Source organism: Oncorhynchus mykiss, chromosome 11, assembly GCF_057628025.1.
Source record: "Oncorhynchus mykiss isolate SJ-2025 chromosome 11, ASM5762802v1, whole genome shotgun sequence".
Lineage (NCBI taxonomy): Eukaryota > Metazoa > Chordata > Actinopteri > Salmoniformes > Salmonidae > Oncorhynchus > Oncorhynchus mykiss.
In genome coordinates, this window is record NC_143032.1 from 54,173,573 (window position 1) to 54,199,599 (window position 26,027).

The 26,027-nt window shown below is 43.0% G+C and overlaps 2 protein-coding genes and 1 long non-coding RNA gene across 5 annotated transcripts; 2 read left to right on the plus strand and 1 right to left on the minus strand.

The window, feature by feature from the left end:
• Nucleotides 1–67: 67 nt before the first annotated feature.
• Nucleotides 68–4,122, minus strand: LOC110535921 (cytochrome c oxidase subunit 6A, mitochondrial). Its single transcript, XM_021621303.3, has 3 exons — nucleotides 3,892–4,122; nucleotides 564–712; nucleotides 68–374 (listed from the first exon to the last, which is right to left on the minus strand). Exons 1-3 carry the CDS (start codon nucleotides 3,992–3,994, stop codon nucleotides 285–287), a joined length of 342 nt encoding a protein of 113 aa, XP_021476978.1. The 5' UTR covers nucleotides 3,995–4,122; the 3' UTR covers nucleotides 68–284.
• A 29-nt stretch (nucleotides 4,123–4,151) lies between these two features.
• Nucleotides 4,152–24,111, plus strand: LOC110535920 (phospholipase A2, group IB (pancreas)). Of its 3 annotated transcripts, none has more exons than XM_036935749.2 (4): nucleotides 4,152–4,203; nucleotides 4,799–4,927; nucleotides 23,389–23,516; nucleotides 23,693–24,111. In XM_036935749.2, exons 2-4 carry the CDS (start codon nucleotides 4,815–4,817, stop codon nucleotides 23,815–23,817), a joined length of 366 nt encoding a protein of 121 aa, XP_036791644.1. In that variant the 5' UTR covers nucleotides 4,152–4,203; nucleotides 4,799–4,814; the 3' UTR covers nucleotides 23,818–24,111. The 3 variants fall into 3 exon arrangements, with proteins under 3 accessions (XP_036791644.1, XP_021476977.1, XP_021476976.3); XM_021621302.3 differs by having other exon boundaries at nucleotides 4,163–4,289; XM_021621301.3 differs by lacking the exons at nucleotides 4,152–4,203; nucleotides 4,799–4,927 and adding exons at nucleotides 19,072–19,296; nucleotides 19,462–19,603.
• LOC149979626 (uncharacterized) lies at nucleotides 11,680–14,697 on the plus strand. The gene is made up of 2 exons (XR_016484562.1): nucleotides 11,680–11,803; nucleotides 12,089–14,697. It is a non-coding gene; the product is annotated as an uncharacterized LOC149979626 (long non-coding RNA).
• Nucleotides 24,112–26,027: the final 1,916 nt, after the last annotated feature.

Sequence of the window (26,027 nt, forward strand, 5' to 3'; positions counted from 1 at the left end):
TATTTGGTAGAGAAAGAGACATAAGAAACCACCTGATAGTGTACATGAGTTAATAATGACAAACACATTTTGGTAATATTTATTTTAGTTAAGTTTAAGCACACATTGTGTTAAATGGTCCAGAAAGGTTTTACTATCATTGAGTCCCTTGTGACAAGTATGCATAGTTAAACATAATGGAATAGAGGAGTGTAAACTGTTTGAAGAGCGTGGTCTAGTAACAGAGTAAAGAATTGAGGGAAGACTCTGGTCCCAGTGTATGAGGTAATCTGGAAGAAGAGTGATCATTCTTCGCGTCCTTCATAGCCATCAGGGAGGGCATTTACTTCAGGGTTGTGGAACAGGCTCTTGTTGCCATCACCCCATGGGAAACGCTGGTGAGAGACAAGAGTTAAGTTAACATAATGACAAATTCAACTAACAGGGGGCACATTAAAATGTGTAAATACTCTAGACAAAATTACAGCGACTACAATACCAAAAACTATACGATCAGAGGTGTTTTGCAACAACTGGATGCATTTAGTATTTTGCCATAAAACATTTTTAAACTTGAATCAGACCTTGCTGCGAATGCGAAGGTGGCTGTAAGGTACAAACTCAGGTTCCACATGGTGTGCAGCATGTTGCTGCATCTTCAGGTACATGTTCAACATGCACACTGCAACCCCCGGAAGGGCAACTACAAAGGAGAGGATCTTCCATGTTCTGGCTGGAGAAGAAACAAGAACAAATGTAATTTGATGAGTAACACTGAAGCAAAGGCTTTATTTACACTTAGCAATACATTTGATCTTAATTTTCAGCAACATAATTAAATCACAAATAGCAACATAATTAAATCACAATGGATTCATTTTTGAATGAAGCAGCTGCCTGTTAGCTGTTGAGTCAGTGGAGAAATTAGCTAGCTATGTTGTGCTAAATGGCAATGTGAACCGTTTAGCTAACATTAGCTAGAAAGCAAACTGGCAGTATTGGAAATTGGAGTGAATTAAATGTTTTATTCGTCATTTATTGCTAGGTAGCTATCTTGGTAAAGCATTGTGCTGCACTTACCACCCAAATTTCATATTAAATGTGTGTGACTGCCTGGCTCAGTTTAGTTATCTAGCTAAAGTTAACTTGCCAATGAGCATGTGCAAAGTATCAAACTGAACACATCTAAAAAAAGAAAAATCTTTTTTTTTTTTATATATGCAGATTTCCTTAGTTAGAATAATTTGGATGACATGGGGGGATGGATTACACCGGGAAAAGTGCCCTCTAATTGCTCGTGACTTCTCTGGCTCCCCACGTGGAGGTTTGTGCTCTCCGATTGGCTCAAGTCAAGTTCTCGGCCACTGACAAGCATTGTGATTCTACAAGTAGAAAAACGGCAGGTTCGTTGGCACCAGGTTGATACGCAGTAGGGTCGTCTTGTTCTAGAAAGAGAAGGAACAGCCTCTTACTGCGCTAAGTACCTGACAGCAATGTTCCCTCTGACTTGCAGGTGCGCAGCTTCCCCGGGACTGCCATGCATAAGAAATATCAGCCCACACAGAGAAGCACGAGATTGCACTTCAGTTTTCCCCTTTAGTTAACACAACATTTCCCTTCGAATTAATGCAATATTAGCTAGATGTGACGCTTAGCATTCAGGCCAAAGAGTTTAATCTTGGTTTCATCAGACCAGAGAATCTTGTTTCTCATGGTCTGAGAGTCTTTAGGTGCCTTTTGGCAAACTCCAAGTGGTCTGTCATGTGTCTTTTACTGAGGAGTGGCTTCCATCTGGCCACTACCATAAAGGCCTGATTGGTGGAGTGCTGCAGAGATGGTTGTCCTTCTGGAAGGTTTTCCACACAGGAACTCTGGTGTCAGTGAGCATTGGGATCTTGGTCACCTCCCTGGGCTAAGGCCCTTCTCCCCCGATTGCTCAGTTTGGCCAGGCGGCCTTCTCTAGGAAGAGAGTCTTGGTGGTTCCAAAGTTCTTCCATTTAAGAATGATGGAGGCCACTTATCTTGGGGACCTTCAATGATGCAGACATTTTTTGGTGTCCTTGTGCCTCAACACAATCCTCTCTCGGAGCTCTACTGACAATTCCTTCGACCTCATGGCTTGGTTTTTGCTATGAAATGCACTGTCAACAGTGGGACTATATATAGCCCGGTGTGCCCCTTTTAAAATAATTTCCAATCAATTGAACCTACCACAGGTGGATTCCAATCAAATTGTAGAAATATCAAGGATGATCAATTTGAATCTCATAGCAAAGACTCTGAATACTTCTGTTTTTTTATTTTATTTATACATTTGCAAAAATGTCTAAACCTGTTTTTGCTTTGCCATTATGGGGTAGTGTGTGTGATTAATTTAAAAAAATCCTCACTTTTAGAATAAGCCTGTAACATAACATTTTGAAAAAAGGGAAGGTGTTTGAATACTTTCCGAGTGCAATTTATCCAAATAGTCAATTTGATGTCATTTTAAAATTAAATATTTTTGTTTTTCTTTCAAAAACAAGTACATTTCAAAGTGACCCCAAACTATTGAACTGTAGTGTATACCCCCCCCCCCCCCCCAAAAAAAAACATGTTTTTTGATTGAGCTATTTCAGCCACACCTTGTTGCTGACAGGTGTATATAAAAATAAATCGAGAACACCGCCAAGCAATCTCCATAGACAAACATTGGCAGTAGAATGGCCTTACTGAAGAGCTCAGTCACTTTCAACGTGGTACCGTCACAGGATGCCACCTTAAAAACAAGTTAGTAAATCATTTCTGCCCAGCTAGAGCTGCCCCGGTCAACTGTATGTGCTGTTATTGTGAAGCCCACAACAGGGACGCTGAGTGCTGAAGCATGTAAAAATCATCTCTCCTCGTTTGCGACACTCACTACAGAGTTCCAAACTGCCTCTGGAAGCAACGTCAGCACAAGAACTGTTCGTCTGGAGCTTCATTAAATGGGTTTCCATGGCCGAACAACCGCACACAAGCCTAAGATTTCCATGCGCAATGCCAAGCGTTGGCTGGATGGGTGTTACGCTCGCCACCATTGATCTCTGGAGTGACAAATCACACTTCACCATCTGAAAAATATGTGTTTGGCGGATGGCACGAGAACACTACCTGCCCCAATGCAGTGCCAACTGTAAAGTTTGAATGAGGAATAATGGTCTGGGGCTGTTTTTCATTGTTTGGGCTAGGCCCCTTAGCGTTAAGATTTCCCTTCACTGGAACTACAACATACTAGACGCTTCTGTGCTTCCAACTTTGTAGCAACAGTTTGGGAAAGGCCCTTTCCTGTTTCAGCATGACAATTCCCCTGTGCACAAACGAGGTCATTACAGAAATTTGTCAATCAGTGTGGAAGAACTTGATTGGCCTGCATAGAGCCCTGAACTCAACCCCATCAAACACCTTTGGGATTAATTGGAAAGCCGACTGCGAGCCAGGCCTAATCACCCAACACCTGTGCCCTACCTCACTAATGCTTGTGGTTGAATGGAAGGAAGTCCCGGCAGCCATATTCCAAAATCTAGTGGAAAGCCTTCCCAGAAGTGTGGTGGCGGATATAGCAGCAACTCCATATTAATGCCCATGATTGTGGAATGAGATGTTCGATGAGCAGGTGTCATACTTTAGGTCATGTAGTGTTGCTAGCCATCTGGCTAGTATAGGTGGGACTTGAATTGCCAACAACTCCTGTGTATGTGGTTGATTTGCCAAGTTCCTGTAGCTAACGTTAACTTAGCTAGTTACATTAGTAACATTCTCTGTTATGCTGCCTCACGCTAAAGTTACGTTGGCTAACGAGCAAGGTCACTACGTTATCATGTCCTTCAAACAACTGTTTATATCTTGTCATTACTAAATCGTTTCATTTGAGAAATGTTTGTGTGGGCTTACCTGTTTGCTCCCCATGACTATGGGCCGCTGAGGCAGAGAGTTGACGGGTCTGGATTATTGAGGACCGTAGGAGAGCTTGCGAAATTCTTCCAAAAGACACCATTTTCGCAGTCTTTCTGACCGATCAGATGAACGGAAGTGATGTAGGGGGAAACGGGCTCCACGGTAGACGCGTACCCAAGGTAGCTGTCACTATAAACTACCCTGGGTGGTTGTACGTTCAAGCCAATCACTGCGCACCATTATTTTTTAGCGTCAAACCAATCAGTGCGCAGAATTTTATTCCGCACAACATAAACATAGAGCCAACTGGTAAGCAGCTAGCTTGCTAGCTAGCTACAGTAATTTCACTTGTGCATACATTTAGCTATATCCATTTCCTACATGTATTAGCGATTGTAAGTACACTAATAAATATTAACGTGAAACGTAATTATAAAATGAATGGTAAACTAAGGCTAAAAATAAATTAGATATAACTAGCTACGTTTGCTGCAAGGTAACTAGCCATGGGCGAACCTAGGCTTTTTGATGGCATTTTGCAAATCCAGTTCTGTTTCCATGTCGCCATCACTGATTTTCACGGTTTAAATGTGAAAACAACGTTGATTCAACCAGTTTTTACCCCAGTGATACTTTATCCCTTATGCCTGCTTTTACAATGTTTTTCATTGTTGCCAACAGATGTCCCCATTATCTGGTGTTGTGATATCCCTCTAGTCCTGATGTGCATTGTCTGAGTCTATTTTGTCCCTTGGCTGTTATCTGCCCTTACCAATGTTTGTGCCATTTTTGTGTTGTTGCCATAGGTCTCCCTTAATATACTGCCTAGGTGCACAGGGTACGGCCAGTGGCAAGCCTTTTAGCACTGCATTTTGTAATGCATTTAATTTCATTGTCTACACAGAAATGGACTACTTAAAATGGTCCACCACATTGGGTCCAAGGAGGAAGTGATGCAGGAGTGGTCCATGATGACACACCGACGGTCCAGTGCTTTTACAAAGGCTGTTCACTTATATGGCAGCATTCCTTGGTAGGTACTTACCTGAACAATACATTATAACACTGTCATAAAGATGTTCTTATACCACAGTGTTAGAATGCCAGTTAGTGTATTTGGAAAGTATTCAGACCCCTTGACTTTTTCTACATTTTGTTACGGTACAGCCTTATTCAAAAATGTATTAAATCGTTTAAAACCTTATAATGACCTAGCAAAGAACAGGTTTAGAAATGTTTGCAAATGTATAAAAAAAACGGATCACATTTACATAAGTATTCAGACCCTTTACTCAGTGCTTTGTTGTAGCACCTTTGGCAGCCTCGAGTCTTCTTGGGTATGACGCTACGAGCTTGACAACTGTATTTGGGGAGTTTCTCCCATTCTCTGCAGATCCTCTCAAGCTCTGTCAGGTTGGATCGGGAGTGTTTCTGCACCGATATTTTGAGGTTTCTCCAGAGATCGGGTTCAAATCCGGGCTCTGGCTGGGCCTCTTGTACATTCAGAGACTTGTCCCGAAGCCACTCCTGCATTGTCTTGGCTGTGTGCTTGGGGTCATTGTCCTGTTGGAAGGTGAACCTTCGCCCCAGTCTGAGGCCTGAGCAGGTTTTCAACAAGGATCTCTATACTTTTCGCCGTTCAACTTTGCCTCGATCTTTGCCAGTCCCTGCCGCTGAAAAACATCCCCACAGCATGATGCTGCCACGACCGTGCGTCACCTTAGGGACGGTGCTAGGTTTTCTTCAGACTTGGCATTCAGGCCAAACAGTTCAATCTTGGTTTCATCAGACCAGGGAATTTTGTTTCTCATGGTCTGAGAGTCTTAACCTCTCTAGGGTATGTTGTACACCTGGCCAACATCCAGTGAGATTGCAGAGCGCCAAATTCAAATACATAAATACTCATAATAAAAATTCAGAAAATATACAACTATTTTACATAGGTTTAAAGATTAACTTCTTGTAAATCCAACCATGGTGTCAGATTTCAAAAATGCTTTACTGCGAAAGCATACCTTAAAATGATTTGAGAACATAGCCCAGCAGACAAATCATTACAAACAGTAACCAGCCAAGTAGAAGAGTTACACAAGTCAGAAATAGAGAGAAAATTAATCACTTACCTTTGATGATCTTCATATGGTTGCACTCAGAAGACATACATTTATTCAATAAATGTTCCTTTTGTTCGATCAAGTTTCTCTTTGTATCCGAAAACCTCCGTTTGGTTTGCGCGTTTTCTTCAGTAATCCTTGGCCTCAAACGCAGTCACAACAGGCAGACGACAAATCCAAATTCTATCCGTAAAGTTCATAGAAACATGTCAAACGATGTTTATATTCAATTCTCAGGTTGTTTTTAGCCGAAATAATCGATAATATTTCAACCAGACAATAACGTTGTCAATATAAAAGGTAAACAAGAAAGGCACTCTCTCGGTCGCACGCATGAAAAAGCTCTGTGACACGGCAGGGTCCACTCATTCAGACTGCTCTTACTCCCTCATTTTTCAGAATACAAGCCTGAAACAATTTCTAAAGACTGTTGACATCTAGTGGAAGGCATAGGAACTGCAATGTGAGTCCTAAGTCAATGGATACTGTAATGGCATTGAATAGAAAACTACAAAACAAAAACAAAAAATACTTCCTGAATGGATTTTTCTCAGGTTTTCGCCTGCCAAATCAGTTCTGTTATACTCACAGACACTATTTTAACAGTTTTGGAAACTTAGAGTGTTTTCTATCCAAATCTACCAATTATATGCATATCCCATCTTCTGGGCCTGAGTAGAAGGCAGTTTAATTTGGGCACACTTTTCATCCAAAATTCCAAATGCTGCCCCCTACCCTAGATAAGTTAATTAACCTCTTATGCAAGGGGGCAGTATTTTCACGTCCGGATGAAAAGCATGCCCAAAGTAAACTGTCTGTTACTCAGGCCCAGAAGCTAGAATATGCATATAATTAGTATATTTGGATAGAAAACATTCTAAAGTTCCTAAAACTGTTAAAATAAATAAATAAATAATTAAAATAATGTCTGTGAGTATAACAGAAGTCATATGGCAGGCAAAAACCTGAGAAAAATCCAACCAGGAAGTGGGAAATCTGAGGTTTAGTTTTTCAAGTGATTGCCTATCCAATATACAGTGTAAATGAGGTCAGATTGCACTTCCTAAGGCTTCCACTAGATGTCAACAGTCTTTAGAACATTGTTTCAGGCTTATATTGTGAAAGGGGAGCGAATAAGAGCTGTTTCAACCAGGGGTCTGGTTGAAAGCCTTTAGTTTAGTCACGCACGGCCGTGAGCATGAGCTCCGTTCCCTTTCATTTCTAATGACAAAGGAGTTGTCCGGTTGGAATATTATTGAAGATTTATGATAAAAACATCCTAATGATTGATTATATACATTGTTTGACATGTTTCTACGAACTGTAATGGAACTTTTGTGACTTTTCATCTGTAGATAGTGCGCAAGGCGCGGACACGCGAACAAAAGGAGGTATTTGGACATAAGCTCGGAGCTCTACTGACAATTCCTTCGGCCTCATAGCTTGGTTTTTGCTCTGACATGCACTGTCATCTGTGGGACCTTTTTATATAGACAGGTGTGTGCCTTTCCAAATCATGTCCAATCAATTGAATTTACCACAGATGGACTCCAATCAAGTTGTAGAAATATCAAGGATGATTGATGGAAACAGGATGCACCTGAGCTCAATTTTGAGTCTCATAGCAAAGGGTCTGAATACTTATGTAAATAAGGTATTTCTTTTGAATTCATTTGCAAAAATATCAACACCTGTTTTCGCTTTGTCGTTATCCATTTTAGAATAAGGCTGTAACGTAACTATGGAAAAAGTCAAGGGGTCTGAATACTTTCCGAAGGCACTGTATATAACTCTGTGTTGTTGTATGTGTCGAACTGCTTTGCTTTATCTTGGCCAGGTCGCAATTGTAAATGAGAACTTCTTCTCAACTTGCCTACCTGGTTTAATAAAGGTAAAACAAATAATAAATCTGCATGGTTGCTAGACAAAAGCTAATGTTATTGCCTGTGAGATAATGGAAGACATTACAGGTACTGTGTATGCACAGTTGAAGTCGGAGGTTTACATACACCTTGGCCAAATACATTTAAATTCAGTTTCACAATTCTTGACATTTAATCCTAGTAAAGAATTCCCTGTCTTAGGTCAGTTAGAATCACCACTTTTTTATTTTAAGAATGTGAAATGTCATAATAGTATTAGTGATTTATTTCAGCTTCTATTTCTTTCATCACATTCCCAGTGGGTCAATTAGTATTTGGTAGCATTGCCTTTAAATTGTTTAACTTGGGTCAAACATTTCGAGTAGCCTTCCACAAGCTTCCCACAATAAGTTGGGTGAATTTTGTCCCATTCCTCCCGACAGAGCTGGTGTAACTGAGTCAGGTTTGTAGGCCTCCTTGCTCACACACGCTTTTTCAGTTCTGCTCACAAATGTTCTATGAGATTGAGGTCAGGGCTTTGATGGCCACCCCAATACCTTGATTTTGTTGTCCTTAAGCCATTTTGCCACAACTTTGGAAGTATGCTTGGGGTCATTGTCCATTTGGAAGACCCATTTGCAACCAAGCTTTAACTTCCTGAAGGATGTCTTGTGATGTTGCTTCAATATATCCACAGAATTGTCCTTTGCTCATGATTTCATCTATTTTGTGAAATGCACCAGTCCCTCCTGCAGCAAAGCACCCCCACAGCATGATACTGCCACCCCCGTGCTTCACGGTTGTGATGGTGTTCTTCAGCTTGCAAGTCTCCCCCTTTTTCCTCCAAACATAAGGGCTACTTAATGTTAGATCCCTCACTTCCAAGGCAGTTATAGTCAATGAACTAATCACTGATCATAATCTTGATGTGATTGGCCTGACTGAAACATGGCTTAAGCCTGATGAATTTACTGTGTTAAATGAGTCCTCGCCTCCTGGTTACACTAGTGACCATATCCCTCAAAGGCGAAGGTGTTGCTAACATTTACGATAGCAAATTTCAATTTACAAAAAAACCCTGATGTTTTCGTCTTTTGAGCTTCTAGTCATGAAATCTATGCAGCCTACTCAATCACTTTTTATAGCTACAGGCCTCCTGGGCCATATACAGCGTTCCTCACCGAGTTCCCTGAATTCCTATCGGACCTTGTAGTCATGGCAGATAATATTCACATTTTTGGTGACTTTAATATTCACGTGGAAAAGTCCACAGACCCACTACAAAAGGCTTTTGGAGCCATCATCGACTCAGTGGGTTTTGTCCAACATGTCTACGGACCTACTCACTGCCACAGTCATACTCTGGACCTAGTTTTGTCCCATGGAATAAATGTTGTGGATCTTAATGTTTTTCCTCATAATCCTGAACTATTGGACCACCATTTTAATACGTTTGCAATCGCAACAAATAATCTGCTCAGACCCCAACCAAGGAGCATCAAAAGTTGTGCTATAAATTCTCAGACAACCCAAAGATTCCTTGATGCCCTTCCAGACTCCCTCGGCCTACCCAAGGATGTCAGAGGACAAAAATCAGTTAACCACCTAACTGAGGAACTCAATTTAACCTTGCGCAATACCCTAGATGCAGTTGCACCCCTAAAAACTAAAAACATTTGTCATAAGAAACTAGCTCCCTGGTATACAGAAAATACCCGAGCTCTGAAGCAAGCTTCCAGAAAATGGCGCCACACCAAACTGGAAGTCTTCCGACTAGCTTGGAAAGACAGTACCGTGCAGTATCGAAGAGCCCTCACTGCAGCTCGATCCTCCTATTTTTCTAACTTGAGGAAAATAAGAACAATTCAAAATGTATTTTTGATACTGTCGCGAAGCTAACTAAAAAGCAGCATTCCCCAAGAGAGGATGGCTTTTACTTCAGCAGTAATACATTCATAAAACTTCTTTGAGGAAAAGATCATGATCATTAGAAAGCAAATTACGGACTCCTCTTTAAATCTGCGTATTCCTCCAAAACTCAGTTGTCCTGAGTCTGCACAACTATGCCAGAACTTAGGATCAAGGGAGACACTCAAGTGTTTTAGTACTATATCTCGACACAATTATGAAAATAATCATGGCCTCTAAATCGTCAAGCTGCACACTGGACCCTATTCCAACTAAACTACTGAAAGAGCTGCTTCCTGTGCTTGGCCCTCCTATGTTGAACATAATAAACATCTCTCTATCCACCGGATGTGTACCAAACTCACTAAAAGTGGCAGTAATAAAGCCTCTCTTGAAAAAGCCAAAACTTGACCCAGAAAATATAAAAAACTAATCGGCCTATATCGAATCTTCCATTCCTCTCTAAAATTTTAGAAAAAGCTGTTGCGCAGCAACTCACTGCCTTCCTGAAGACCAACAATGTATATGACATGCTTCAGTCTGGTTTTAGACCCCATCATAGCACTGAGACTGCACTTGTGAAGGTGGTAAATTACCTTTTAATGGCATCAGACCGAGGCGCTGCATCTGTCCTCATGCTGCTTTTGATACCATGGATCACCACAGAGATTGGAAACCCAAATTGGTCTACAAGGACAAGTTCTGGTCTGGGTTTAGATCTTATCTGTCGGAAAGATATCAGTTTGTCTCTGAGAATGGTTTGTCCTCTGACAAATCAACTGTAAATTGGTTCCGTTTTTAGGACCACTATTTTCACTATATATTTTACCTCTTGGGGATGTCATTCAAAAACATAATGTTAACTTTCACTGCTATGCGGATGACACACAGCTGTACATTTCAATGAAACATGGTGAAGCCCCAAATTTGCCCTCACTGGAAGCCTATGTTTCAGACATAAGGAAGTGGATGGCAGCAAATGTTATACTTTTAAACTCGGACAAAACAGAGATGCTTTTTCTAGGTCCCAAGAAATAAAGAGATCTTCTGTTGAATTTGACAATTAATCTTGATGGTTGTACAGTCGTCTCAAATAAAACTGTGAAGGACCTTGGCGTTACTCTGGACCCTGATCTGTCTTTTGACGAACATATCAAGACTGTTTCAAGGACAGCTTTTTTCCATTTACATAACATTGCAAAAAATCAGACATTTTCTGTCCAAAAATTATGCAGAAAAATGAATCCATGCTTTTCTTACTTCTAGGTTAGACTACTGTAATGCTCTACTTTCCGGCTACCCGGATAAAGCACTAAATAAACTTCAGTTAGTGCTAAATACGGCTGCTAGAATCCTATCATATTACTAATTATATATATTATAATATTATTAATCATATTACTCCACTGCTAGCCTCCATACACTGGCTTCCTGTTAAGGCAATGGCTGATTTCAAGGTTAGGCTAACCTACAAAGCATTACATGGGCTTGCTCCTACCTATCTTTCCGATTTGGTCCTGCCGTACATACCTACACGTACACTACGGTCACAAGACGCAGGCCTCCTTACTGTCCCTAGAATTTCTAAGCAAACAGCTGGAAGCAGGGCTTTCTCCTATAGAGCTCAATTTTTATGGAATGGTCTGCCTACCCATGTGAGAGACGCAGACTCGGTCTCAACCTTTACGTCTTTATTGAAGACTCATCTCTTCAGTAGGTCCTATGATTGAGTGTAGTCTGGCCCAGGAGTGTGAAGGTGAACAGAAAGGCACTGGAGTGACTAACCGCCCTTGCTGTCTCTGCCTGGCCAGTTCCCCTCTCTCCACTGGGATTCTTTGCCTCTAACCCTATTACAGGGGCTAAGTCACTGGTTAACTGGTGCTCTTCCATGCCGTCCCTAGGAGGGGTGCGTCACTTGGTTGGGTTGAGTCACTGACGTGGTCTTCCAGTCTGGGTTGGCGCCCCCCCTTGGGTTGTGCCGTGGCGGAGATCTTTGTGGGCTATACTCGGCCTTGTCTCAGGATGGTAAGTTGGTGGTTGAAGATATCCCTCTAGTGGTGTGGGGGCTGTGCTTTGGTAAAGTGGGTGGGGTTATATCCTGCCTGTTTGGCCCTGTCCGGGGGTATCATCGGATGGGGCCACAGTGTCTCCTGACCCCTCCTGTCTCAGCCTCCAGTATTTATGCTGCAGTAGTTTGTGTCGGGGGGCTACGGTCAGTCTGTTATATCTGGAGTATTTATCCTGTCTTATCCGGTGTCCTGTGTGAATTTAAGTATGCTCTCTCTAATTCTCTCTTTCTTTCTCTCGGAGGACCTGCCCTAGGACCATGCCTCAGGACTATCTGGCATGATGACTCTTTGTTGTCCCCAGTCCACCTGGCCGTGCTGCTCCAGTTAACTGTTCTGCCTGCAGCTATGGAACCCTGACCTGTTCACTGTGATTACTATTATTTGACCATGCTGGTCATTTATGAACATTTGAACGTCTTGGCCATAATCTGTTAAAATCACCCGGCAATGCCAGAAGAGGACTGGCCACCCCTCAGAGGCTGGTTAGGTTGTTTTTCCTAGCCACCGTGCTTCTAAACCTGCATTGCTTGTTGTTTCATCAGACATTTCTCCAAAAAGTACAATGTCCCCATGTGCAGTTGCAAAACTTAGTCTGGCTTTTTTATGGTGTTTTTTTTAGCAGTGGCTTCTTCCTTGCTGAGTGGCCTTTCAGGTTATGTGGATTTAGATACTTTTGTATACATTTCCTCCAGCATCTTCACAAGGTCCTTTGTTGTTCTGGGATTGATTTGCACTTTTCGCACCAAAGTACATTAATCTCTAGGAGACAGAACGCGTCTCCTTCCAGAGCAGTAGGATGGCTGCGTGGTCCCATGGTGTTTATACTTGCATACTATTGTTTCTACAGATGAAAGTGGTACCTTCAGCTGTTTGGAAATTGTTCCAAGGATGAACCAGACTGAGGTCTACAATTTCTTTTGTGAGGTCTTGGCTGATTTCTTTTGAATTTCCCATGATGTCAAGCAAAGAGGCACTGAGTTTGAAGGTTGGCCTTGAAATACATCCACAGGTACACCTCCAATTGACTCGAATGATGTCCATTAGCCTTTCAGAAGCTTCTAAAGCCATGACATTTTCTGGAATGTCATGCCAAGCTGTTTAATTCACAGTCAACGTAGTGTATGTAAACTTCTGACCCACTGGAATTGTGATACAGTGAATCTGTCTTAATGACTTGTCATGCAAAGTAAATGTCCTAAACAGCTTTCCAAAAATATAGTTTAACAAGAAATTCGTGGAGTGGTTGAAAAACAAGTTAATGACACACACTCATTCAAGGGTTTTTCTTTCTTTTGACTTTCCTACCTTGTAGAATAGTAGCGACGACAAACTATGAAATAACACATGTGGAATCATGTGGTAACCAAAAAGTGTTAAATTATTTTCTATTGAGATTCTTAGTAGCCACGCTTGGCATTCCCTCAAAGCTTCACGAGGTAGTCACCTGTAATAAATTTCAATTAAATAAAGAAACAGGTGTGCCTTAAGTTAATTTGTGGAATTAATTTCCTTCTTAATGCGCTTGAGCCAATCAGTTGTTGTGACAAGGTAGGGTTGGTATACAGAAGATAGCTCTATTTGGTAAAAGACCATTTCCATATTATGGCAAAAACAGCTCATAAGCAAAGAGAAACGACAGTCCATTACTTTAAAGACATGAATGTCAGTCAATACGGAAAATTAAGAACTTTGAAAGTTTCTTCAAGTGCAGTCGTAAAACCATCAAGCGCTATGATGAAACTGGCTCACGAGGACCGCCACAAGAAAGACCCAGAGCCTTTGATTTATGTCCCAGATTTTATTTAATAAAAAAAATAAATTAGGAATTATGTGATAAAAAAAAATTAAAAATCATCACATGGACCTCAACCTTTGTATCCCCTTTTACTGGGGTTTCGTCCATATCCATCTGCTTGATGAATTCTGCCATACAAAGCCTGCAAAACAAAAGATCATTACAAATGTGATTTTCCGCTGCAGGAACCCCATAGAGAAACCAGATACCTGCATTACCCCCTGGACCAAAACTAACCCTGACAACCTGCACATCCCTATTCCCTGTGAAGGGATGGCCTTCAAGGAGGTATTTGCCTTGTCTGTGAGCAAATTGGAACAGAAAGGGGTGGAACTGGCACAGAGGGTCAATTCATGTCATTGATATGAACATTCTGGGGAATACAACCTGTTTAACTCAACTATGGAAATGTTACTTTACTTAATAAAGTATAGACAACTGAAAAACTTGACTTGAGCTCATCATACACCCTTATCGTTCCATTACCTCAGAATAGATTTGTTAACAGAATAAGGATATACATGAGTTAACATCATAGGAATGTTTTGTCTAGTCCTGAGTGTCTTTAAAAAAAATGTTTTTACCCCGGGCCACAGACTGGATCACTGAGTCACCTAGGTGATCACTGAGAGATGGCACCTTTGCCTACTTTACTTTACCGCAGACCCTGTAGTAAGTAAAGGCTCCACCCCTCATTCATAGAACCAATCTTCTGAACTATGGATTATGATGCGTAAGTAAATTAGAGGCACAAAGATCATACCTCCCCTGTTATTGGTAATGGTGAGGTTAGCATGTTTTGTTGTAGCCTATAACTTTCTCACTCATCATTCATGATTGTTCTTCATTATCAGGACTAATTTAGAAGTGTTCAGAAACATCTTATTTGCTCACTTAGAAATAATTATTCCAGTCATCATTAACCAATCAGTTCCTATAAGGCAAAACAATCTGAGACAACCAAGCTGTAAATGTATCCAACAAGTTTGCAGAGTCACAAGGCTGTAGTCACTGTGTGCTAGGAATATGGGACCAAATAAACGTGACAACTTTAATACATTAAGTGAATTATTTTCCATTTCTAAAACGGTAAAACATGAAAAAACCCTCAGATAAAAGGTCTGTACTGTCGCCTCAAACATTTGATCTCAAATACAAAACGCTGGAGTATAGAGCTAACTAAAAGTTTGAAGAGACTGAATGAGGAGATTAATGTATGGAGAAAATTCCTGAAGTGATAACTATTTAGATGAACCTCCAAGTGATGTCAAGCGCTGATAACATTGTAGATGCTTGTTCATAATCTCTCCCCTTCCTTCATTCACGCTCCTCCGTTCCCTTTCAGACCCAGCTACTATCAACCATGTCAAGCGCTGATAACATTGTAGATGCTTGTTCATACTCTCTCCCCTTCCTTCATTCACGCTCCTCCGTTCCCTTTCAGACCCAGCTACTATCAACCATGTCAAGCGCTGATAACATTGTAGATGCTTGTTCATAATCTCTCCCCTTCCTTCATTCACGCTCCTCCGTTCCCTTTCAGACCCAGCTACTATCAACCATGTCAAGCGCTGATAACATTGTAGATGCTTGTTCATACTCTCTTCCCTTCCTTCATTCACGCTCCTCCGTTCCCTTTCAGACCCAGCTACTATCAACCATGTCAATTATGATGAATTTGAGATTCCAGTGAGGTAATTAACTTATTGGTAGATAATAGACCATCCCCCAGCCATTGTACAAAACATTGAGTGTTACCCAGCATGACCCCCTGACCTCTGTCCTCGGGGGACTTGTAGTGAAGGCTGGTGGTCCTTCCAGGGTAGTTGCTACCTGGCATCAAAAAGGAAACTCAGCTGGAACAGTGCAAAGGAAAAATGTATCGAGCTGGGAGCACACCTGCTTGTTCTTAACTGTGAGGATGAGCTGGTAAGACAGTTAGGGTCTGTGGGCTATGTGTGCTAAAGGTCCATATGAACAACACAAGCTTTGTAATGACGCCGACTGCACCCTGAAGTAGATTTACATCGGAGGCAAACAGGAAATTATGAACAGTAGACCCATGTTTGCCATGCGCTGTTAGCTATGCCAGTGCTGCTTGATAACATGACATTCTCAGGGTACAGAAGAAAGGATGTATTTCTTTCAGTGACTGTATATAAACATCACATTATGGCATGGGTTTGTACCAGACTGCTGAGCAGAAGAAGCACACAGTGTTTCACATACGATTAGTCATAGAATGTTTGATTAAAGCTTGGTATGTCAGAATTTAACATCTTTTTTTTTCAGGGAATTGTGGGTGAATATGAATAGCAAGGGAGATTTGAAACCGACCAATAACCAACAGAGGCACATATTGGATCACGACAGTTATTGATTTCAAGAGAAGAACATGCTAGTACAGTACTAACAGAAAGAAGGGAGGTGGGCCACTGCGGGGGGAGAGAAGGCCAGGTAAATGGCATGGCAAGTTTAAGGGGGAAATAAGAGTGATTTCTCCAATCTACAAGATGCAGATGATGAGAACATCCTAAAGAGGTTACTGTTGCAGAATACAAGTTTTGACTGCATACCTGTCCAGTGGATTCACGGTTGTGCCCAAGCTGCCCTTCCCACAGTAGCAGCCAGTGTCAGTATAGTCCAGCACAGGCCAGCTGTCAGGGTTGGCCCAATCATGAACTTCCATAGTGCCCATGGGATGGGTTCATGCACCGCCTGCCCTAAAGAGACACACACGAGGGGCCACATACAGAGCGTTCAAATATCCACATGAACATTTTGAGATTGGTCACATACTAGTATTGCTTTACTAACTCGAATGAATAAGTTCAATTTAACAGTATAGCAGCATGGTTGAAATGGGAAGGTGACCCAAAGTCTCATTCTAGAAAACTGACTGTTTTGCCCTTGTGGCATAATGTAAGTGCATTTTACATAACCAGCTGAAATGAGGTACTGTGTAGGTACTGGGTAAAATACCTTGCAGTGCACATTGACAGAAGAAACTATGACAGGACAACTGGACATGAATTACAAGAAAACACTCATACTTTACACTACTCTGTTACTGAAAAGCATCAAGTCTGCATCAAAGCCCTGTCTCAACATACAGTATACCTAATAATACTCAGACTGGCAGACAGAAGGCTAACAGCAGCAGTGTGAGAAGCCCTTATTTCTGTGTTGAAGAGAATCAATGATCTAGCACACAAATTATTTATATAGACTCATGGCCTTGAGGGGCGAGCTTTGGATGATTAACAGAGAGTGCCGGATGCAAAGTACACAATTGTACACAGGTTACCATCCCGTAGGTTCGCTCCAACCCTGTTCCTGGAGCGCTACCATCCCGGTGGGTCGCTCCAACCCTGTTCCTGGAGCGCTACCATCCCGTAGGTTCGCTCCAACCCTGTTCCTGGAGCGCTACCATCCCGTAGGTTCGCTCCAACCCTGTTCCTGGAGCGCTACCATCCCGTAGGTTCGCTCCAACCCTGTTCCTGGAGCGCTACCATCCCGTAGGTTCGCTCCAACCCTGTTCCTGGAGCGCTACCATCCCGTAGGTTCGCTCCAACCCTGTTCCTGGAGCGCTACCATCCCGTAGGTTCGCTCCAACCCTGTTCCTGGAGCGCTACCATCCCGTAGGTTCGCTCCAACCCTGTTCCTGGAGCGCTACCATCCCGTAGGTTCGCTCCAACCCTGTTCCTGGAGCGCTACCATCCCGTAGGTTCGCTCCAACCCTGTTCCTGGAGCGCTACCATCCCGTAGGTTCGCTCCAACCCTGTTCCTGGAGCGCTACCATCCCGTAGGTTCGCTCCAACCCTGTTCCTGGAGCGCTACCATCCCGTAGGTTCGCTCCAACCCTGTTCCTGGAGCGCTACCATCCCGTAGGTTCGCTCCAACCCTGTTCCTGGAGCGCTACCATCCCGTAGGTTCGCTCCAACCCTGTTCCTGGAGCGCTACCATCCCGTAGGTTCGCTCCAACCCTGTTCCTGGAGCGCTACCATCCCGTAGGTTCGCTCCAACCCTGTTCCTGGAGCGCTACCATCCCGTAGGTTCGCTCCAACCCTGTTCCTGGAGCGCTACCATCCCGTAGGTTCGCTACCATCCCGTAGGTTCGCTCCAACCCTGTTCCTGGAGAGCTACCATCCCGTAGGTTCACTCCAACCCTGTTCCTGGAGAGCTACCATCCTGTAGGTTTTCACTCCAACCCTAATCTAGCACACCTGATTCTAATAATTAGCTGAACCAAGTTAATTAATCTCCATGAACAGGTTGGAAACACCGGCACAATAGTATATTACACTATACATCCTTTGTCTTGATCTGATCCACATTCTGATTGTGCCCACATACATCTACACATGATAGTAAAACATGTCTCTTATCCATCCACATTGTAACCAGATATCCTGGTCCCTCCCTGTATGTAAGTTATTTGACAGATATTATTTTAAAAAACACATTGATGCCATAAGTCAATGGCATTACCCACCAATGATTTTAGAGAGCAGGTGGTGATGATTTAAATGGTTTAAAACTTTCACTGTTCCGATCAGTCTATATTTGTAAGGTTTCATCTACACCAGTGTTTCCCCAACACCAGTCCTCGATTAACTCAATAGCACACATTTTTGCTGTAGCCCCGGACAAACTCAACGGTTACAATTTTTTGTATTTATTAGCGATCCCCATCCTCACTACTCTTCCTGAGGTCCAAACACATTAAGGCACTTACACAAAACAAGACATAACAGTACATCATATAAGAATACACCACTATATAGTTACAACACAAAAGGTATGATACCACCATACAACAATATTACAATGTGTGTGTGTGTCTGTACCTGTGTGTCCTTTCACAGTCCCCGCTGTTCCATAAGGTGTACTTTTATGTTTAAAAGAAATATATATTTATACTGCTTGCATCAGTTACCTGATGTGGAATATATTTCCACGTAGTCATGGCTCTATTTAGTGCTGTGCGCCTCCCACAATCTGCTCTGGATTTGGGGAGTGTGAAGAGACCGCTGGTGGCATGTCTTGTGGGGTTGATGACAAGTTGAATCCGATGCGCTTGTCCGGGGCTACATCTAAAATGTGTACTGTTGGGGCTACTCGAGGACTGGAGTTAGAAAACACTGGTCTACACAGGCACTAATTGTTTTTTTGACCAATCGGCACGGAAAAAGATCTGATGTGAAAAGATTTGATGTGATTGGTCAAAATACCAATTAGTGGAAAAATATCAGAATTGGGCTGTGTGTGTAAACGCAGCCTACGATATCCAGACACAATGCATATCTGACTACCTCCAGAGGTGGTCAGGAAGATCTGATCACAATGCGTCTTCTAATCATCTACACCTGTCTAAAAATATGGGCACAATCAGAATGTGGACGTGATCAGGACAAAGGACTGATGTAGGAACCAGGTATAAATGGGGCTGTTGATAGCAGCAATCCTTGGTAAACCAGTTTAGCACCCGAGGAAAGTATTTGGACCCTGAGATGTCATTCAGATTCCTGGCTGAATGACACAACACCTCACCTTATCACTTGTTCTCTTTAGCCTCCCTTCATCCAATATCAGAGGTAAAGTTGGTGTATCCTCTGTCATGCATCCAACCGCCCTCCTGTTGCTGCTGACCGGTAAGACTCATGTTCTAATAATGATTAGAACATTGTTGAACCAATGTGGAATAGGCATTGAATTGATGTCTGTGCCCAGTGGGCTGTAACTCTGTTATATGGAACCTCAATGTCAGGAATATGTGCAGTAGTGTGACTGATAGCTTCATCTCTTTCTTCTGCCAGCCTATGTGGCTCATGGTTCACTGCTGCAATTTGCCAGAATGATCAAGTGCACCCAGCCTGGTGTCAACCCCTTCATGTATAATAACTACGGCTGTTGGTGTGGCTTGGGGGGGACTGGCAATCCAAGGGATGAGCTGGATGGGTAACTGAATTTCATTAAACTTATGTGGGACATCGTGTATGTGTTTATTTATAGAGAGATATATATATATATATATCACACACAGGGGGGCAAAAAGGTATTTAGTCAGCCACCAATTGTGCAAGTTCTCCCACTTAAAAAGATGCGAGGCCTGTAATTTTCATAGGTACACTTCAACTATGACAGACAAAATGAGGAGAAATTGTATGATTTTTAATGAATTTATTTGCAAATTATGGTGGAAACTTTTGTTTTGACCAAATACTTATTTGTCTCAATACTTTTATATACCCTTTGTTGGCAATGACAGAGGTCAAATGTTTTCTGTAAGTCTTCACAAGGGTTTCACACACTGTTGCTGGTATTTTGGCCCATCCCTCTATGCAGATCTCCTCTAGAGCAGTGACGTTTTGGGATTGTTGCTGGGCAACACGGACTTTCAACTCCCTCCAAAGATTTTCTATGGGGTTGAGATCTGGAGACTGGCTAGGCCACTCCAGGACCTTAATGCTTCTTACGAAGCCACTCCTTCGTTGCCCGGGCGGTGTGTTTGGGATCATTGTCATGCTGAAAGACCCAGCCACGTTTCATCTTCAATTCCCTTGCTGATGGAAGGAGGTTTTCACTCAAATTCTCACGATACATGGCCCCATTCTTTCCTTTACACGGATCAGTCGTCCTGATCCCTTTGCAGCAAAACAGCCCCAAAGCATGATGTTTCCACCCCCATGCTTCACAGTAGGTATGGTGTTCTTTCTTTTACAACTCAGCATTCTTTGTCCTCCAAACACGACGAGTTGAGTACTTACCAAAAAGTAATATTTTGGTTTCATCTGACCAGTCTCCCAATCTTCTTCTGGATCATCCAAATGCTTGCTAGCAAACTTCAGACGGGTCTGGACATGTACTGGCTTAAGCAGGGGGACACGTCTGGCACTGCAGGATTTGGGTCCCTGGCGGCGTAGTGTGTTACTGATGGTAGGCTTTGTTACTTTGGTCCCAGCTCTCTGCAGGTCATTCACTAGGTCCCCCCGTGTGGTTCTGGGATTTTTGCTCACCGTTCTTGTGATCATTTTGACCCCACGGGGTGAGATCTTGCGTGGAGCCCCAGATCGAGGGAGATTATCAGTGGTCTTGTATGTCTTCCATTTCCTAATAATTGCTCCCACAGTTGATTTCTTCAAACCAAGCTGCTATTGCAGACTCAGTCTTCCCAGCCTGGTGCAAGTCTACAATTTTGTTTCTGGTGTCCTTTGACAGCTCTTTGGTCTTGGCTATAGTGGAGTTTGGCGTGTGACTGTTTGAGGTTGTGGATAGGTGTCTTTTATACTGATAACAAGTTCAAACAGGTGCCATTAATACAGGTAACGAGTGGAGGACAGAGGAGCCTCTTAAAGAAGTTACATGTCTGTGAGCCAGAAAGCTTGCTTGTTTGTAGATGACCAAATACTTATTTTCCACCATAATTTGCAAATAAATTCATTAAAAATCCTACAATATGATTTTCTGGATTTGTTTCTTCTCATTATTTCTGTCATAGTTGACGTTTACCTATGATGAAAATTACAGGCCTCATCTTTTTAAGTGGGAGAACTTGCACAATTGGTGGCTGACTAAATACTTTTGTGTGGTGTGTGTGTGTCACAATTTCGTCAGCCAGCAAATAACTGTCAGTCTCCTAGTAATTGACCGTTAATTAACAAACCCATTTAGCAGCTCTTGGCTTCCACACATAGCATACAAGCCCCTGATGCAGACCTTTGGAACATCTACATGCTTAATTTAGAGTTATTAATGTAACTTTAATTTGTTCTACAAATGTTGGACTGTATGTTTTGATTTTTAATACAAGCTGCATGATGCGCCTCTAATGATTTGTGAGAAGTTGCTTGAAAGTTTTCAGCTTTTTTTTTACGCAGGATGTAGACTACATAAGTCACAATTTGACAAGAATTTGATAATGCCTAGAATTTCATGGCGGAATCCCCTTTGTGGCTGTAATGCACCCTAGAAAAATCCAGGCCTTTTGTGGCCGTTGACCCCTGTGGCATTTCTTTGGGGGGCCGCACAGCCCTCCATGTGCTCGCCAGAGGTAGCCTGACTGCCATTAGGTACCGAGATGAGATCCTCAGACCCCTTGTGAGACCATATGCTGGTGCGGTTGGCCCTGGGTTCCTCCTAATGCAAGACAATGCTAGACCTCATGTGGCTGGAGTGTGTCAGCAGTTCCTGCAAGAGGAAGGCATTGATGCTATGGACTGGCCTGCCCGTTTTCCCCAGACCTGAATCCAATTGAGCACATCTGGGACATCAAATCAAATCCTTCCTGTTTGGCCCTGTCCGGGGGTGTCCTCGGAGTGGGCCACAGTGTCTCCTGACCCCTCCTGTCTCAGCCTCCAGTATTTATGCTGCAGTAGTTTGTGTCGGGGGGCTAGGGTCAATTTGTTATATCTGGAGTACTTCTCCTGTCCTATTCGGTGTCCTGTGTGAATCTAAGTGTGCGTTCTCTAATTCTCTCCTTCTCTCTCTCGGAGGACCTGAGCCCTAGGACCATGCCCCAGGACTACCTGACATGATGACTCCTTGCTGTCCCCAGTCCACCTGGCTGTGCTGCTGCTCCAGTTTAAACTGTTCTGCCTTATTATTATTCGACCATGCTGGTCATTTATGAACATTTGAACATCTTGGCCATGTTCTGTTATAATCTCCACCCGGCACAGCCAGAAGAGGACTGGCCACCCCACATAGCCTGGTTCCTCTCTAGGTTTCTTCCTAGGTTTTGGCCTTTCTAGGGAGTTTTTCCTAGCCACCGTGCTTCTACACCTGCATTGCTTGCTGTTTGGGGTTTTAGGCTGGGTTTCTGTACAGCACTTTGAGATATCAGCTGATGTACGAAGGGCTATATAAATAGATTTGATTTGATACAGGCACGTGGAGGCCACACACACTACTGAGCCTCATTTTGACTTGTTTTAAGGACATTTACATCAAAGTTGGATCAGCCTGTAGTGTGGTTTTCCACTTTAATTTTGAGTGTGACTCCAAATCCAGACCTCCATGGGTTGATCAATTTGATTTCCATTGATAATTTTTGTGTGATTTTGTTGTCAGCACATTCAACTATGTAAAGTATTTAATAAGAATATTTCATTCATTCAGATCTAGGATGTGTTATTTTAGTGTTCCCTTTATTTTTTTGAGCAGTGTATATCTTGTCTTTACATATACTAAATAATATGTGACTTGATTTAGCATGGACCATTATCATGCACCTGTAACGAAACGGGGGCAGCGGGAAAAAAAATGCATGTAATCGATGCACTTAAATAGCGACTGGAGTATGCTTTTCCCTGTGGTTTATTTTCATGCTAGCCAGGTAGGCTATACTCCTGTTGTAAAGATAAGCAATATGCTTAATATTAGGAAAGTTGAAAAATAAATATAGTAGGCCTACTCTATAGAAAGCTGATACTCCTCTTTTTAGTAGAGGCCATTACTCTGTTTTCTCGTGTAATTGCATAGCCTATTGAATGTTGCGCAACATGAGCTCTTAAGTATTTGATTCGATTTTCAAACACATTTGCTTTGATGTCAGAGTGATTAGAGGGACAATAGAGTGCTGAGTACCAGGCAGCTAGCACGTTTGGTAGGCTACCTATGACCATCAGAGCTTGGAGAAGCGTAATTACCGTGGCTAAACGGTCATGTGGAATTTGACTGCCTTCATGACTCACCACAACAGCCCTGTGTATCTCAAACTCTTTACTTTTTCCTCTTTAACTCAGGTGTTGTGAGGTCCACGACCACTGCTATCAAGCGAGCAGGCATCTTCCAGATTGCCGTACCGTCATTGATTACCCTTACATCAATCTGTATAGATTCTCTTGCGCTAATGGGCAGGTCTCCTGTTCAGGTAACAACTGAACTCTAGAAACAAAATAATTTGTGGACATTTGTATTGTTTATTGCCATCTGTCCAAGCTCTATGAAATTGTCAGATGCACTGACATTTTGTTGTGAAGGTGCGGTTTCAGCTTTGTCTGCTACTAATGTTCATCATGAGCCTAAACCTGTGTCCTTACTCCTCAGCCTCCAGCCACGTGTGCCAGGTCTCAGTGTGTGAGTGTGACCGTGTCGCCACCAACTGCTTCGCCAAGTCGACCTACAACCCTAAGAACAAGAACCTGGACCCCAAAGTCCACTGTCTCTCTTGAGCCAAGTCAAATCTGGAAGCAGCACCAACTGTAGATTCACAGAATGTTTATGAATCCTGTTTCATGCATAATGTTTGCTGTAATGGAATTTATTTTGCTAACAAAACTGACAACCTGATTTAATTATTGAATGGCACTTGAGTATTTGTGTTAGTTCTGCGTTATTTAAAGCGTAGGTGCCCTACTTGCAACCATTTTAAACAGTTTATCAGCCAATTTAAATTGTTGCTTTACTTGCACTTGACAGAATGCTAAATTGTAGTCAATTAAAATCTGGTATCAGGATAAATATGACAATGAGTCACCGATTGTATACTATGTATTTTTTTTATTAGCTAATCTATAAGTGGTAAATGCAATTTTCGTCTATACGGGCTCTCTGTCCCACCTCGCAGGGAAAAAACAGAACTGACGAGATGTATGTAAACAGTATTCTTTATACTGTGATAGACAGTTCCAACCCGTCTGTTGGCCTATCACAGTAGAGGCTGGGTGTGGTTTAAACTTGCTCAGCCTATTGCAGGCGCTCAGGCGGGTCCCCGCCTCTTGGCGCTTCTGTTGATAGATGTTGCTGTAAAGAACATCCATACGCTCATACCGTTATCTCGCACCCGGCTCCTGTTATCTAACAAAAGACTGCTTGTTCTTGCAACACCCTGCTCTGAATGTGCCCCCCTCCCAACTCATTGAACAGGTCCCGTCTTCTGTATTTTTCCATCATGAGAAAGGCCCATGACCTTGAAACTGTTAACAATGTTTCAAGTCAGCTATGTTGCATAACACATACATACATCCACACAAGCCAACAGCAGATAATATTCAATCACATATGGTAACGTGCTATAGTGCTTAACACAGAAACCTCTGAAGTGATCAGTATCTGGCAGTGTCTCCATCGACGCCTGCTGAGGAGCTCAGTCTCTGGGTACACCACTTGCGGCAGGGATCCGTTTGGTCGCCCCATCAACAGGAGGTTAGGGGTCATGGGGTCCAGGTCATCAATACTGGAGGACCCGGAGCCCAAGGGCTTCGAATTCAGGATACCCCACTTCAATGAGGACAGTTCTGAGCACTTCTTCAGTCACTGACTGGGCACCCACTGTAGTGTAGAGGGCAGTCTTAATGGAGTCAATCTTGCTCTCCCAAACTCTGAAGTGATGTGCTGCAGGGGGGTTGAAGTGGAAAGCAATCTTCTGTTTTGCAAGCTGCTGTTGCAGGTTGGGAGAAATCAGCGAAGGCCTCCCCGGAAGTTTGTTCCCTGATCAGAGAACAGCTCAGCTCATCGGCAGGCGATGAATCTTCTAAGGGCAATCAGAAAGGAGTTGGAATCAATGTTGGTCAGGAGGTCCAAGTATACACCCCTTGTGGTGAGACACTTGAAGATTATCCCCCATCTCTTCTCGACGCGCTGCCCCAGTTTGACCTGGAAAGGTACAGGTGTGCAACTGGCAGGTCAGCCATCTTGGGGACAGCAGGTCTGGATTTCCATCTACGGAATTCTGTGCAGGTGTGCTGTAAGCGATGGAAGGTAGTCTTCGGTAGTAGGGTCATCACCCTGACCTGCCCCCCCGTGTAGCACTTGCGTAGTTACTTCTAGAAGCTCCTTCCAGGTGATACACTGGCTCACATCTGGGTCTTGGGGACCAGCAACTGCAGTGACACCGCAGAAGGTGAGCTTCCAGAGTTCAGACGTGTTGTATTCAGGATGAGCGTTTGGCTTAGCTGGTCACTCGTCTGGACTTTGAAGGACAAACGGTGGTCCTTGGCTCCATCTGTTCGGCTATGCAAGGTTCTTCAGAGTCTTGCCTCTGGTGATGTAATCTGCGGGATTCCTCACAAATCCACATAGCGCCATGCACAGAGGTCTTTAAGTTTTTGAAGCAGCAGGACTGCAGCCACATCAGCACGATTGTGGAATCTGTTCACAGGGTGGTCTGGTTGATTTTTCAAGTTAAGCTCTTTCTCTAGCAGCTTGGCAAGCTGGGCTCCAGTGACAGCTGCACAGAGCTCCAGTCTTGGCATGGAATGTAGTCGCTTAGGAGCAACTCTGGACCTGCTCATCAGGAATGACCAGTAGGTCTTGCTGTGACTATCTTCTGTCCTCAGGTACGCAATGGACCCGTAGGCCTTTGACGCATCGCAGAACACATGGACCTCTCTGGTCACTCGACATCTGCAGGTATGTAGCACCAAGACAGAGTGATTCGTGG

Excerpts from the sequence above, each read along its gene's own strand:
- LOC110535921 (XM_021621303.3), bottom strand. The coding sequence starts at position 3,994 with ATGGTGTCTTTTGGAAGAATTTCGCAAGCTCTCCTACGGTCCTCAATA. Across the intron at positions 713-3,891 it reads TAGTCATGGGGAGCAAACAG|CCAGAACATGGAAGATCCTC; the intron begins GTAAGCCCACAC and ends TTTCTTCTCCAG. Across the intron at positions 375-563 it reads ACCTTCGCATTCGCAGCAAG|CGTTTCCCATGGGGTGATGG; the intron begins GTCTGATTCAAG and ends GTCTCTCACCAG.
- LOC110535920 (XM_021621301.3), top strand. The coding sequence starts at position 19,179 with ATGACACAACACCTCACCTTATCACTTGTTCTCTTTAGCCTCCCTTCA. Across the intron at positions 19,604-23,388 it reads CCAAGGGATGAGCTGGATGG|GTGTTGTGAGGTCCACGACC; the intron begins GTAACTGAATTT and ends TCTTTAACTCAG. Across the intron at positions 23,517-23,692 it reads TGGGCAGGTCTCCTGTTCAG|CCTCCAGCCACGTGTGCCAG; the intron begins GTAACAACTGAA and ends CTTACTCCTCAG.